This window comes from Thamnophis elegans, chromosome 13, assembly GCF_009769535.1.
Source record: "Thamnophis elegans isolate rThaEle1 chromosome 13, rThaEle1.pri, whole genome shotgun sequence".
In the NCBI taxonomy this organism is placed as follows: Eukaryota; Metazoa; Chordata; class Lepidosauria; order Squamata; family Colubridae; genus Thamnophis; species Thamnophis elegans.
This window is the reverse complement of record NC_045553.1, coordinates 5968529-5982368: the sequence shown is the minus strand read 5'-3', so window position 1 is coordinate 5982368 and position 13840 is coordinate 5968529. Positions and strand designations below refer to the sequence as shown.

General features: G+C 45.8%; 1 protein-coding gene across 1 annotated transcript in view; it reads left to right on the top strand.

Annotated features, from left to right (window-relative positions):
- MED13L (mediator complex subunit 13L) overlaps positions 1–13840 on the top strand; it is a 185292-nt gene that overhangs the window by 145216 nt on the left and 26236 nt on the right. Inside the window, 7 exon segments of the mRNA XM_032229147.1 lie at positions 2705–2927; positions 4227–4332; positions 4579–4703; positions 4839–4938; positions 7817–8037; positions 11090–11295; positions 12850–13796. Of these exon segments, the coding sequence (XP_032085038.1) occupies positions 2705–2927; positions 4227–4332; positions 4579–4703; positions 4839–4938; positions 7817–8037; positions 11090–11295; positions 12850–13796 (1928 nt within the window).

Genomic DNA, 13840 nt, shown 5'->3' with positions numbered 1-13840 from the left:
TCACTTAAGAAAAGTTGTTATACCACTTCACAGTGCTTTTACAGCCCTCCCTAAGCGGTTTAGAGAGTCAGCTTATTGCCCCCAACAATCTGGGCCCTCATTTTACTGACCTTGGAGGGACGGAAGGCTGAATCAACCTTGAGCCTGGTGATTTGATCTACCAAATTGAAGACAGCCGGCAATACTGCCCTCTAACCGCTATGCCACCAAGGTTTAATGATTCTCTTCCACCATTTCTTTGATATCAGTATTACTCTTGTCCCACAGGGAATTGTCTTGCGTCGAGTTGGCTGCGGCAAGTTGGCCCGTGGCGAAATTGGTCATTGACAATTACGGGAAGTCTAATTTTCAAGCCATTGATGTCAATAGACATGGCCATGTGGAAAGGCAACACTGCAGGGGTGCTCATCTCCACATGCCTGCGGTTCTCCATCATAAATGGGAACAATTCTTTAAGGAGGTTATGTGACCCAATCCCTGTGATCCCAGAAAGATCTGTCTCCCGTGAGGTTATTTTAAGATGACCTGTCAGAATACCGAATGAGGTTGCTGTTAGTTGCGAAGTCATGTCCGACCCATAATGACCCCATGGACCACGTTCCTCCAAGCCTACCTGTCCTCTACCATCCCCATGAGTCTATTTAGGCTCACGCCGACTGCTTCAGTGACTCCATCCAGCCACCTCCTTCTCTGCCGTCTTCTTCTACTTCTTTTGCCCTCAACCTTTCCCCGCATGAGGCTCTTCTCCAGGGAGTCCTCCCTTCTCATTAGGTGGCCAAAGTCTTTGAGTTTCCTCTTCAGGATCTGGGCTTCTAAAGAGCAGTCAGGGTTGATCTCCTCCAGGACTGACCGCTTGGATGGCCTTGCAGTCCATCTTTATCTATCTATCTATCTATCTATCTATCTATCTATCTATCTATCTATCTATCCATCCATCCATCCATCTATCCATCTATCCATCTATCCATCTATCTATCATCTATCTATCGTCCGTCCGTCCATCCATCCATCCATCCATCCATCCATCCATCCATCTATCTATCTATCTATCTATCTATCTATCTATCTATCTATCTATCTGATCTTTTCTCTGTTGTTGTTCTTACTTGCAAAGTTGTGTCTGACCCATTGCGACCCCATGGACAACGTTCCTCCAGGCCTTCCTATCCTCTACCATCCTCTGGAGTCCATTCAAGCCCAGGCGAACTGCTTCGGTGGATCGCCTTGCAGTCCAAGGGACTCAGTGCAGGAGTCTTCTCCAGCACCAGAGTTCAAAAGCCTCCATGCTTTGTTACTCAACCTTTCTTATGGTCCAACTTTCACAGCCGTCCATTGCAACTGGGAAAACCACAGCCTTGACTAGATGCACTTTTGTTGGCAGGGTGATGTCTCTGCTTTTTAGTGTGCAGACTAGATTTGCCATCACTTTCCTCCCCAGGAGCAAACGTCTTTTGATTTCTTGGCTGCGGTCCCCATCTGCGGTCATCTTGGAGCCCAGGAAAATAAAATCTGTCCCAACCTCCATTTCTTCCCCATCTGATTACCGAATGATACCAACAAATGTTTAAAGCAGGAACGTTGGAAAACGGTGTTGTTGGTTTTTTTTCTCAAGTTGGACTAAGAGACTCCTGCTAGCTTTGAGAAGTCTCAGTCCTCTGCGTTTCTTCAGAAATCATAATGATAAAACAGGCTGACATGCGAATATATCAGGTGCTTCCCCCGTTCATTTTTCCCTTTGTGGTGAGCTAGAACTTGCTAAATATCGCATCATGTAATTATATTATTACAGTTTACCGGGGAAGGGGGGAAAAAAAGAAAAGAAAAGGAAAGCCACAGGGCAGATTTTATACAGCACATTATCCATAATAATAACCAGCTAAGGCCTAAAATATTGATGTCAGGCTTCAAGAATACTGCAAATTAGAGCCAGCAATGTGTATCCTCAAATTATCTCAAGAATAACAGCGCAGTTCTCCTGCAGTTATTCAGATATTTCTACGGAAAGGTACAGGGAAGGATTCGTTTTGAGTGCCACGCAGAGGAAAGCCCTGTGGTTGTGAGATCACGAGAAAGCCATAAACCTGGGATTAAACACGATTATGTAGATTCTCAAGAAAAAAAATGGTCACTTCAAATGGATGTCCTGGAGGAATAGGAGATTGAAACGAGTAATATATTAGTAGCTTTAAAAGTTACACAGTGGCTCAGTGGCTAAGATGCTGAACTTGTCGATCAGAAAGGTCGCCGGTTCGGCGGTCGAATTTCTAGCGCCACGTAACGGAGTGAACTCCCGTGACTCATCCCAGCTTCTGCCAACCTAGCAGTTCGAAAGCAGGTAAAAAAATGCAAGTAGAAAAAATAGGAACCACCTTTGGTGGGAAGGGAACAGCGTTCCGTGTGCCTTCAGTGTTGAGCCATGCTGGCCACACGACCACGGAGACGTCTTCGGACAGCGCTGGCTCTTTGGCTTTGAAATGGAGAGAGCACCACCCCCTAGAGTCGGGAACGACTAGCATATATGTGCAAGGTGAACCTTTACCTTTAGCTGTAAAAGTTACATTCTGGGAATCCCCCTTTTCTGTTTTAAGTTGAGAAGATTTCATTAGCTTACAGAGAGGGAAGAACTGGATTTAATCATTGAAGAAAAGCAATGAGGTAAGATACAGTATGTGCATTGCTTTTTCCTCCTTTTCATCTACTGTAGGTTCTTAGCACAGCCTAACAAGAGATTTAAAATTGTGGAGGAGACCCTACCTGTTCCAGCAGTGAATTACCTGGATGCCTCACCGCTAATTCCTCAGTCTGGCGAATGCTTGGGAGATGCCAGTGATCCATACACATTTCAGGACGGGGACATCAAATATAGCTTCACGGGCACTAAGAAATGCAAACTTGGCACTGACAGAGAATCTCTGAAGAAGAATAAGGTACCCGTCGAAGTGGAGGCCTAAACCGTTGTAGAGCGGTTTGTGGCTTCGCATACCCCCTCAACTTGATGTCATTCTTAATCAGGCTTCACACTTGAGTTTATGTGCTTAACAAAGTCATAGAAGTCACATAATGTTGAGTTTTATATAACTCGGCATAACACAGGACACCTGGGTTAAGCATAGAACACATATAACAACACACACATATATAACACAGGGCACCTGAATAAAGTAAGCATCAGGAAAAGCAACCAGGTTCAAAATGCAGCCACCAGGTGAATGGTGAATATGAATATCTTGTTTAGGTCTTTATATCTTAGTGAAGTGTCTCTGAGAAAGATGGCAGGTATGTGGGTGGATGGATGGATGGATGGTGGGTGGGTGGGTGGATGGATGGATGGATGGGAGAGAGAGAGAGAGATATGTAGATATGTGCATAGATAGATAGATATAGATAAGTAGATAGAGGGATAGATAAATAGGTAGGTAGGTAGGTAGGTGGGTAGGTAAGGTAGATAAGTAGGTAGGTACCATGTTTTTCCCAAAATAAGACCAGGTCTTATATTGATGTTTGCTCCAAAAGATGCATTATGGCTTATTTTCTGGTTAGGTCTTAATTTTGAGGGAAATACAGTATTAAACGCCTCCGTCTGCTGACAATCGTAACTGAGGCTTATTTTTGGGGTAGAGCTTATATTACGGGCATCCTGAAAAAAATCATGTTAGGGCTTGTTTTTCAGTTATGTCTTATTTTGGGGGAAACAGGATAGATAGAGAGATAGATAGACAGATGGACGAGATAGATGATAGATAGATAGATAGATAGATAGATAGATAGATAGATAGATAGATAGATAGATAGATAGATATAGATAGATGATATAGATAGATGAGAGATGGATGACATAGATAGATGGATGGAGGGATGGATGGATGGATGACATAGATAGGGATAGATAGATAGATAGATAGATAGATAGATAGATAGATAGATAGATGACATAGGTAGGTAAGTAGGTAGGTAGGTAGGTAGGTAGGTAGGTGGGTGGGTGGGTGGGTGGGTGGGTGGGTGGATGGATGGATGGATGGATGGATGGATGACATAGATGGATGGATGGATGATATAAATAGACAGGCAGATAGGCAGACAGACAGACAGAGAGACAGATAGATATAAGGTGGGTAGGTAGGTAGATAATGTGCTAAAAGAATTCAAGATCTCTTCCTTCTCATTTTCTTTTGGATTTTCACAGTATTTCCCTCAATAAAAGTTGGTTAAATTCTTTGTGATTGCAGCCAGAAGACGGAACTGCAGCTAAAGAGCTAACGCCAGGAGGCCATTCAACCACCCTGCCAGATGGGAAAGATGCAATGTCCATCTTCAGCTCTGCACCTAAGACAGGTATGCCGTAGGCGAATCATCAACAGCCCTCCCGAGTCATCCACCCTTTCGCGATAAGCAAAAAAGAAGAAATAGGTGGGACGGTGGTAGTGTGCAGTTTTTGAATATTTCCCCCTGGGCATTACTTTTTGCTGAGTCCCTAATCAGGCATTTTTAGGGACAAATTTGAGGGATGTGGGGAAATGTCTGTCGTGCTTTCTCACTTCTTGATGTTTTTTTCCCCCCTTCTTCTTCTCCTCCTCCCAGATACGCGGCAAGATAATTCGGCTGGCCGAGCTGGTTCTGGTAGCTTAACACAAGTTACTGACTTGGCCCCTTCTCTTCATGATTTGGATAATCTCTTTGATAATTCAGATGAAGATGACCCTGGTGTAAGTTTGTGATGAACTGAGGTTGATCCTTGGGACCAGTGTCCCCGCCCCCTAGAATCGGGAATGACTAGCACGTATGTGCGAGGGGAAACTTTACCTTTTTAATATATGTGTATGTTTCAATTCCAAAACTAGGCTGTCTCCCCTCCCCTCCGATCATCAAAATTGCCACCGGTGGGAACTGAAGAGCGACATCTAAGCAAGGATGCAAGGACAGCTGTTCCTTATCCTCCGAGTAAGTAATTCCAGCATTATTCCAGGTAAAGTATGTCCTCTCCCAGCCTGAAACCAAACAGATTTCCTCCTTTTTTAAATTCAAAACTTGTTTATGAAATATTCCCTTGTAAAAGGACACGGATGGGTCTATAATGGAGAATATTTTTTGGCTTGTGTGCCAAAAGTGGGGGGGAGCGTAGGGGGGTCGTACATGGGCGTGCAATACCCATAATGCTTTGTACACGACCCCAGGGTGCATGCATGCGTGACCAGTGCTTCCCCCCCCCATTTGTGCTTTTTTTCCCCTCCCCAGGCTCCAGAGGCTTTATAGGAGCCTGGGGAGGGTGAAAACAGTTTCCCACCCCCTCCAGAGGCTTCAGGAGACTCCCTGAAGTCTCCGGAGCGCGAAAAACCAGCCCTATGGGCAAACCGGAAGTTCGGGAACGGACTTCCGGTTTGTCCGTAGGGCCATTTTTGGTCCTCCAGAGCCTTCAGGGGCTTTCCACTTGTATGGTCGTTTTTTGCCCTCCAGAACCTTTAGGGAAGACTTCTGAACGATCCGGAGGGCTAAAACTGGCCCTACGATCAACCTGGAAGTATGTTCCTGAACTTCCGGTTTGCCCGTAGGGCCATTTTTTCGCGATCCGGAGGCTTCAGGGAAGCTCCTGAAGCCTCCGGAGGGTGAAAAATGGCCTAGAAAAAAAAAAAGACCGAACTCAGCTGGCCAGCATGTGCATGCGCGCTGGCCAACTGACAAGGCAACGCCTGGCATGCCCAGACAAATGGCTCCACATGCCACATGTGGCACGCGTGCCATCACAGGTCTAGGGGAAGAATTAATGTGGATTGACAACTGAGGTGATCCATTTTTGCTTAAACAGATGCTACACTCTATGGATCACTAGTATAATCAAATCAAGCCACTTTATTTCAGTCATTGATCAGATCCTGTTTTTATAGATAGATTGATTGATATAAAGAAACCTGCCCCTTAAGGTCCTGAAGCAAAGGGATAATCACACACAATTAAGGGAAGTTAAAGAAGGTGCTTGATCCCAATTTGGGGGGAGGGGAGACGACACAAAATTATTATTATTATTTTTAAATCCTACAATGTGGCCATAATAAAAGCTAGATCTTGACAAGGGCAGCATCTTTTTAATACCAGCATTCACAGAAGGCCATTGGCTTGTCAGCTGATCGGGAGAGCATTATTACCACAGATAATAGCGTTCAGGCCAGAGGGAAATAAATGCTTTTGTTTTAATTTGAGAACGTATTCATTTAAAAAGCTGTCACTTTAAAAGTGGTGGGGTGAAATTGATTGAGGCCAATAGGAGCCAATGCTTTCTAACACAGGCTGCAATTTGTATCTTCATTAAATCTATCAAGATGGAGGGATTAAACCCATCAATTTTCCATCTGCTGCTCCTTAGCGTTCCATCAAGAATCGAAGTCGAGCTGAAAGATGCCCGCGGGAGGCATTTAAAATCCCCCTTACAGAATAACAGGGTTGGAAGGGACCTTGGAGGTCTTCTAGTCCAACCCCCTGCTTGAGCAGGAGAAGTCTATAAGGTTCCAGACAAATGGCTGTCCAGTCTCTTTTGGGAAACCTTAAGTGATGGAGCACCCTTAATTTCTGCTGTTCTGTCAAGAAATTTCCCCTGTTGGAATACAGAACATAAAATCGGAGGAAGAGACCTTGGAGGTCTTCTAGTCCAACCCTCTGCTCGAGCAAGAGGTCCTATACGGTTCCAGACAAACGACCCTCGAGTCTGTCCTCCAGTGATGGAGCACCCAGAACATCGAGAGGCAAGCCCTTCCACTGATTGTTCTCACTGATAGGAAAATTCTCAATGTTAGGTTGGATCGCTTTTTGATAAGCTTCCATCCTTTACTTCTTGTTCTGCCCTCGGGTGCTTTGGAGAATAGAAAGTGTGTGTGCGCAGCAAAACCATGGCATTCCTTTTTCACAAGGGTAGAAACCACAAGGACTTTCCAACCAATCTTGCAAACTATCCAATGTTCCCCCCTACTCTCTTTTAATCCCCATATACGCTTCAGTCAGTTCAATAACACATTAATTAGTGGACGGCCAGTTTAATATGAGCCAACACTGTGCAGTGGCAGCCAAAAAAGCCATCACAATCCTCCTAAATTGCATTAACAGAGGGATACAATCAAGTTCAAGGAAGGTACTAATATCACTCTATAAAGCCTTAGTAAGGCCACACCTAGAGTACTGCATCCAGTTTTGGTCACCACACTGTAAAAAAGACACTGAGATTCTAGAAAGAGTGCAGAGAAGAACAACCAAATGATTAGGGAACTGGAGGCTAAAACATTCAAAGAACGGTTGCAGGAACTGGGCATGGCTGGTCTAGTGAAGAGAAGGACCAGGGGAGATATGAGAGCATCTTCCAATATTCGAGGGGCTGCCACAGAGAGGAGGGGGCCAAGCTATTCTCCAAAGCACCTGAAGGCCAGATAAGGAATAATGGATGGAAACAGATCAAGGAGAGAATCAACCTGGAAATAAGGAGGAATTTCCTGACAATGAGAACAATCAACCCATGGAACAGAAGTTGCCTTCAGAAGTTAGAATATAGAAAATAGATGTTGGGAGCCTCATCCCTGGAGGCTTTCAAGAAGAGACTGGACAGCCATCTGTCAGAAACGGTGTAGGGTCTCTTGCTTGGGTGGGGGATTGGACTAGATGATCTACAAGGTCCCTTCCAACTCTGTTAATCTGTTAACGAATCTGTTAAAGAAAAAGTATTCAAATTTGAAGAAAAAATAAATAAAAGCCTCAGTGGCACGTGGGCAGTATAGAGAGGCCAGCAATGAAGCTTCCATAAAGCTTTGCCCTTCGGGTTTTTTTTCTGCATGTTTTCCAGCTGTTGCAGATCTGCAGCGCATGTTCCCCACCCCGCCTTCCTTGGAGCAGCACCCGGCTTTTTCACCCGTCATGAGCTACAAAGATGGCATCAGCTCAGAGACTGTCACCACGCTGGGGATGATGGAAAGCCCGGTGGTCAACATGGTGGCGACTCAACTCACCGAGTTTAAAATGGAAGTGGAAGACGGTTTGGGCAGTCCGAAGCCGGAAGAAGTCAAGGTAAAACAGATCAAGTCAAGATGACGCGAGGTGCTAAAAGCACTTTATAAATGCTTTGCTAAAACCACCCTTGGAAAATAGATGCAGTTTTATTCGCCACAATGTTAAAAAAAAAAGGTGTTGACACTGTAGAAAGAGAGCAGAGAAGAGCAACAAAGATGATTAGAATACTGGAGGCTAAAATACGAAGAACGGTTGCAGGAATTGGGGATGTCTAGTTTAATGAAAAGAAGGACCAGGGGTGACATGATAGCAGTCTTCCAAAATCTCAGGGGCTGCCACTCTCTAAGCAGTTTACAGAGTCAGCCTTTTGCCCCCAACAATCTGGGTCCTCATTTTACCCACCTCAGAAGGATAAAAGGCTGAGTCAACCTTGAGCTGGTGAGAATTGAACTGCTGGCAGTCGGCAGAGTTAGCTTGCAATATTGCTTTCTAACTACTGCACAACTTAAAAGGAAGGAAGGAAGGAAGGAAGGAAGGAAGGAAGGAAGGAAGGAAGGAAGGAAGGAAGGAAATAGCAATAGCAATAGCAATAGCAATAGCAATAGCACTTAGACTTATAGGCCGCTTCACAGTGCTTTTACAGCCCTCTCTCAGCGCTTTACAGAGTCAGCCTCTTGGCCCCCAACAATCTGGATCCTCATTTTACCCACCTCAGAAGGATGAAAGGCTGAGTCAACCTTGAGCCTGGTGAGAATCGAACTGCCGAACAGCTGCCAGCCAACGGTCAGCAGAAGTAGCCTGCAATGCTGCATTTTAAGCACTGAGCCAACATGGCTCATTGTATAGTGTGAAAAGACTGATATACATATATATTTCAGCCGGTCAGGATTGAACTCCTGACTGTGGGCAGAATTAGCCTGCAATACTGCATTCTAATCACTGTGCACTATAGAGGGATGCATGCATGCATGCATGCATGCATGCATGGAAGGAAGGAAGGAAGGAAGGAAGGGAAAGGAAAGGAAAGGAAAGGAAAGGAAAGGAAAGGAAAGGAAAGGAAAGGAAAGGAAAGGAAAGGAAAGGAAGGAAAGAATAGCAATAGCCCTTAGATTTATATACCGCTTCACAGTGCTTTCCAGCCCTCTCTAACCGGTTTTACAGAGTCAGTCTCTTGCCCCCAACAATCGGGGTCCTCATTTTACCCACCTCGGAAGGATGGAAGGCTGAGTCAATATTGAGCTGGTGAGAATCGAACTGCTGAACCTGTAGTCAGCCAGCAGTCAGCAAAAGTAGCCTGCAATGCTGCATTCTAACCATTGCGCCACCACGGCTCAATATATAGTGTCCAAAGGCTGATCTATACTCAGGATATGCACTAGATAAATACATCTGGTTCTGTGTACGTTGTGAATTCTTTAGTCATCAAAGAATGTCTCCTACCTCTGGGTGGGATTACACAAATAACAGCCTCACTTAACAATATCTGCAGTTACGTAGTGATGAATGTTTAGTCTAGCTAGTTGCAGTATTCAGTATAGGTTCCTCCCCAAATGTTCTGCTTGGCTTCTGATGTAACAAGGACAGATCTCCGTGACTCCCCGAGCAAAGACTTTCCTTCTTTTACATACAATGAATTCCTTTTCCAAGGTATGCAATTGTTTTAGATATAACACAATCAACAAGCAGAGGGAGGCGGTGGCTCGGGCTAAGACGTTGAGCTTGTTGATCAGAAAGGTCAGCAGTTCGGTGGTTCGAATCCCTAGCGCCGCGTAACGGAGTGAGCTCTTGTTACTTGTCCCAGCTTCTGCCAACCTAGCAGTTCGAAAGCACGTAAAAAATGCAAGTAGAAAAATAGTTAACCACCTTTGGTGGGAAGGGAACAGCGTTCTGTGTGTCTTCGGCATTGAGTCATGCCGACCACATGACCATGGAGACGTCTTTGGACAGCGCTGGCTCTTTGGCTTTGAAAGGCAGATGAGTACTGCCCCCTAGAGTCAGGAACGACTAGCACATATGTGCGAGGGGAGCCTTTACCTTTTCCTTTACCTTTAATCAACAAGCAGGGAGGTACCAATGTGGAGAAGAAATCCTCCTTCTTTTTGTATCCCCTCTTCATTTCTGCAGTTGTTTATTTTATTCATCGCCTCTCGTTTGCAGCCCGAGAAACCTGTTTTTCACCTCCCTGGATGTTGACAAGACAAATCTCTTTCCTTGAAACATACAGTGATGATATGCCCAAATGATACTATTTGCTCGTTCCATCTGGGAAAAAATCCCAACTGCTGTTGTCAGAAAGGGAGGGGAAGAGGGAGGGCCCTATCATGCCATGATGTCATTTTCATGTGTTGCATTATGCTTCGTTAAAACAAGAGGAAGCTAGATATGAAATTAGGTTTTTTAACCAATCTTTGTCTCTCTATCTTTTTCTTTCTGTTTTATTTTTCATCTATTTCATATCTCTCTCTCTCTCTCTCTCTCTCTCTCTCTCTCTCTCTGTCCATTTCTCCTGTGTCTCATCTCTCTATGTCTCTTTGTGTGTGTGTCTCTCTCTCCATCCCTCTCTTTCTGTCTCTCTGTCCATCTCTCCTATTTGTCCATCTCTCCTCTGTCTCATTTTTCTCTGTTTTTCTGTCTGTGTCTCTCTGTCTACCTCTGCTATTTGTTCATCTCTCCTGTCTGTCTCATCTTTCTCTTTCTCTCTCTCTCTCTCTCTCTGTCTCTCCCCATGTCCGTCTCTCCTATCTCACCTCTCTATCTACGTCTCCTGTCTGATATCTCTCTCTTTTCTCTCTCTGTTTCCCCATCTGTCCATCTCTTCTATCTGTCTCTTCTATCTCATCTCTCTTTCTGTCTCTCCATCTCTCCTTTCTGTCTGATCTCTTTGTCTCTCTCCTATCTAACCTTTCCTATCTCATCTCTCTTTCTATCTATCTCTCCTATCTGTCTGATCTCTCCCTCTTTCTCTTTCTTTCCCCCCATCTGTCCACCTCTCCTACCTCGTCTCTATCTCATTGTCTCTTCTGACTGTCTGTGTCTTTCTTTCCTTGTCTATTTAATGCTTCATCCATCCATCCATGACAAACCTCGCCCTCCTCCTTTGATTTTGCAGGATTTTTCCTTCGTGCACAAGGTATCCATGTTCCAGCCCTTTATGGGTTCTTCTATGTTTGCCCCACTGAAGATGCTCCCCAGCCAGTGCCTGCTCCCACTGAAAGTCCCCGAGGCCTGCGTCTATCGGCCTTCATGGGCCATTCCTCCCAAAATCGAGCAGCTTCCTTTGCCGCCTGCAGCTGCTTTCATCAGAGATGGTTACAAGTAAGTACAAGCAAGGAAATGTGTTTTTCAAACCGCCGACTCTTTCTCAGTTCTCTTTCCTGGTTATTTCTCGAGAGATAATCCTTGGCCTATCCATTCCTTCGTATGGGATGCGGTGGCTCAGCGGCTAAGATGCTGTGCTTATCGATCAGAAAGATCGGCAGTTCGGTGGTTCGAATCCATAGCACCACGTAATGGAGTGAGCTCCCAGCTGCTTGCGTCTATCACTCCCACCTTCGTAAGGTCTCTGGTGACCGCAAAGAATTAAGACTCTTGACTGCGTCTGGGCCACAATGTAATTGTTGGGTTTTTTTTTCCCTTTTAATAACAACAACAATTTCCCCCAAGTCTGAGCTGATTATTAATTGGCGGTATTTATTGGGATAAAAATCTTTTCTTCCCGTTGTAATCCAATTAGAGCAAAGTCTGTTACTGCAAGCTTCCACCAAGGAATTGATTGCTAATCAAAGTTTCTAGTTCATCTTTTCTTGCTTCCTTAAGGGACTCAGAAGTCTTTCAGTTTTACTTTTCCAAATCTGCACGATGTTCTCCCCCCTCCCCCAACTCCTATATTTCTTTTCTCTACTTAATTAGAACGACTAAATGTGCAGGTTTCTGCTCTTTCGTCAAGGGAACAATGGCACAAAAGCAGCACATTTTAAGGAACATGCTCGTATTCGGAATTCTTGTTTTTATTAATTATTTGATTTGTGTTAGCCACCCATCTCATTTAAGCTACTCTGGTTGACCCACAACAGCTCCTTCTCCTTCTCTTCTTCCTCCCACTCCTGTGGGTCACCCACAACAGCTCCTCTTCTTCCTTCTCCTCCTCCTCCTTGCAAACCCCACTCCCTTCTAGCACTGATGATATTACCTAGTTGAGTCATGAAATGTCCGCAAGAAAACAACCAAGCTCAGAGAGCATCAAGAACCCCACAGTTCAACTCTGAGCTACAGATGTTCTCTTCTGTCGGTAACTGGGTGGTTCATATTTTGTGCCAACGCTGAAAGAAACACATTGACTGCTTCCACCTTGCCAAGCCGTTGTCCGTTCCGAAGTCAGCGCTTTAACGAATCTTGTCCTAAATACCGCTAGAAAATAATCTGTCAGCGTTCCAAATATCATCCAAAATTAAATCAGAGTCCAAGGCAAAGCATTGCTCTAAGTTCCAATTTATTAAGAGAGACATGTTGGCTCTTCTGTGGAAAACCCGAATCTGAAAGCTTCCCGGTTTTCCCCACCCAGTTGAAAGTTCAAGATCTTTCCCCCATACCCACAAGCCCATCCCATGGCCCAATCTCCCACTGCCACGCTGGTAGCTTCCACCCATCCAGTTCTGGTCAGGTGCAGAGGTGCAGAGACAAAGGAAGACCTTGGGCTTCTAGAAAGTAATTTTGTTTTGGCTACATAGCATTCTACTTCTATTCCCCCTCCCAATTCCCCACTAATGAAACCGCATAGTCAAATGAGAGAGAGTGTGGCAGGCCAAAGATCCTAAAAGGAATATGACTGCAGGCCTGACATAACCGCTTCTCTTTCTCTTGCTTTTGTAGCAACATACCCAGCGTCGGAAGCCTGGCTGATCAAGATTATCTTCAAATGAACACGCCACAAATGAGCACTCCGGTCACGCTCAGCAGCACTGCGCCAGCCAGTAACAGTGGGGCGGGGGTCTTGCCGTCTCCGGCCACCCCTCGCTTCTCTGTCCCGACCCCACGCACACCCAGGACTCCACGGACTCCGAGAGGCGGGGGCACTGCCAGCGGGCAAGGGTCCGTCAAATACGACAGCACAGACCAAGGCTCGCCAGCTTCCACGCCCTCCACCACCCGGCCCCTCAATTCTGTGGAACCGGGCACCGTCCTGCCCATCCCGGAAGCCCACAGCCTCTACGTCATGCTCCTCCTCTCCGACTCCGTGCTGAACATTTTCAAGGATAGCAATTTCGACAGCTGCTGCATATGCGCCTGCAACATGAACATCAAGGGCGCCGACGTCGGGCTGTACATCCCCGATTCGTCGAAAGAGGACCAATACCGCTGCACTTGCGGGTTCAGCGCCATCATGAATCGCAAGCTAGGGTACAACTCGGGTCTCTTCATTGAGGACGAGTTGGATATTTTCGGCAGGACTTCAGACATCGGCCAGGTGGCCGAAAGGAGGCTGATGATGTGTCAGAACACCTTAATCCCTCAGCTGGGAGAAGGCGCCAAAAGGCTCCAGGAGCCCCCCGTGAGTCTCCTCCTCCTCCTTCAGAATCAGCACACCCAACCTTTCACCTCCCTGAGCTGCTTGGACTACATGTCGGTCACAAGTCGGCCGGCGCTGTCTTACACGAACTGGAGTTACGACAGGGTTCAGGCGGAGAGCCACGACTCCTGGAACGAGTGCTTTAACGCCCTGGAGCAAGGCCGCCAGTACGTGGACAACCCCACGGGTGGGAAGGTGGATGAAGCCCTTGTCCGAAGTGCGACCGTTCACTCTTGGCCTCACAGCAACGGTAAGATAGAATTGCACTTATATACCGCTTCGCAGTGTTTTTCC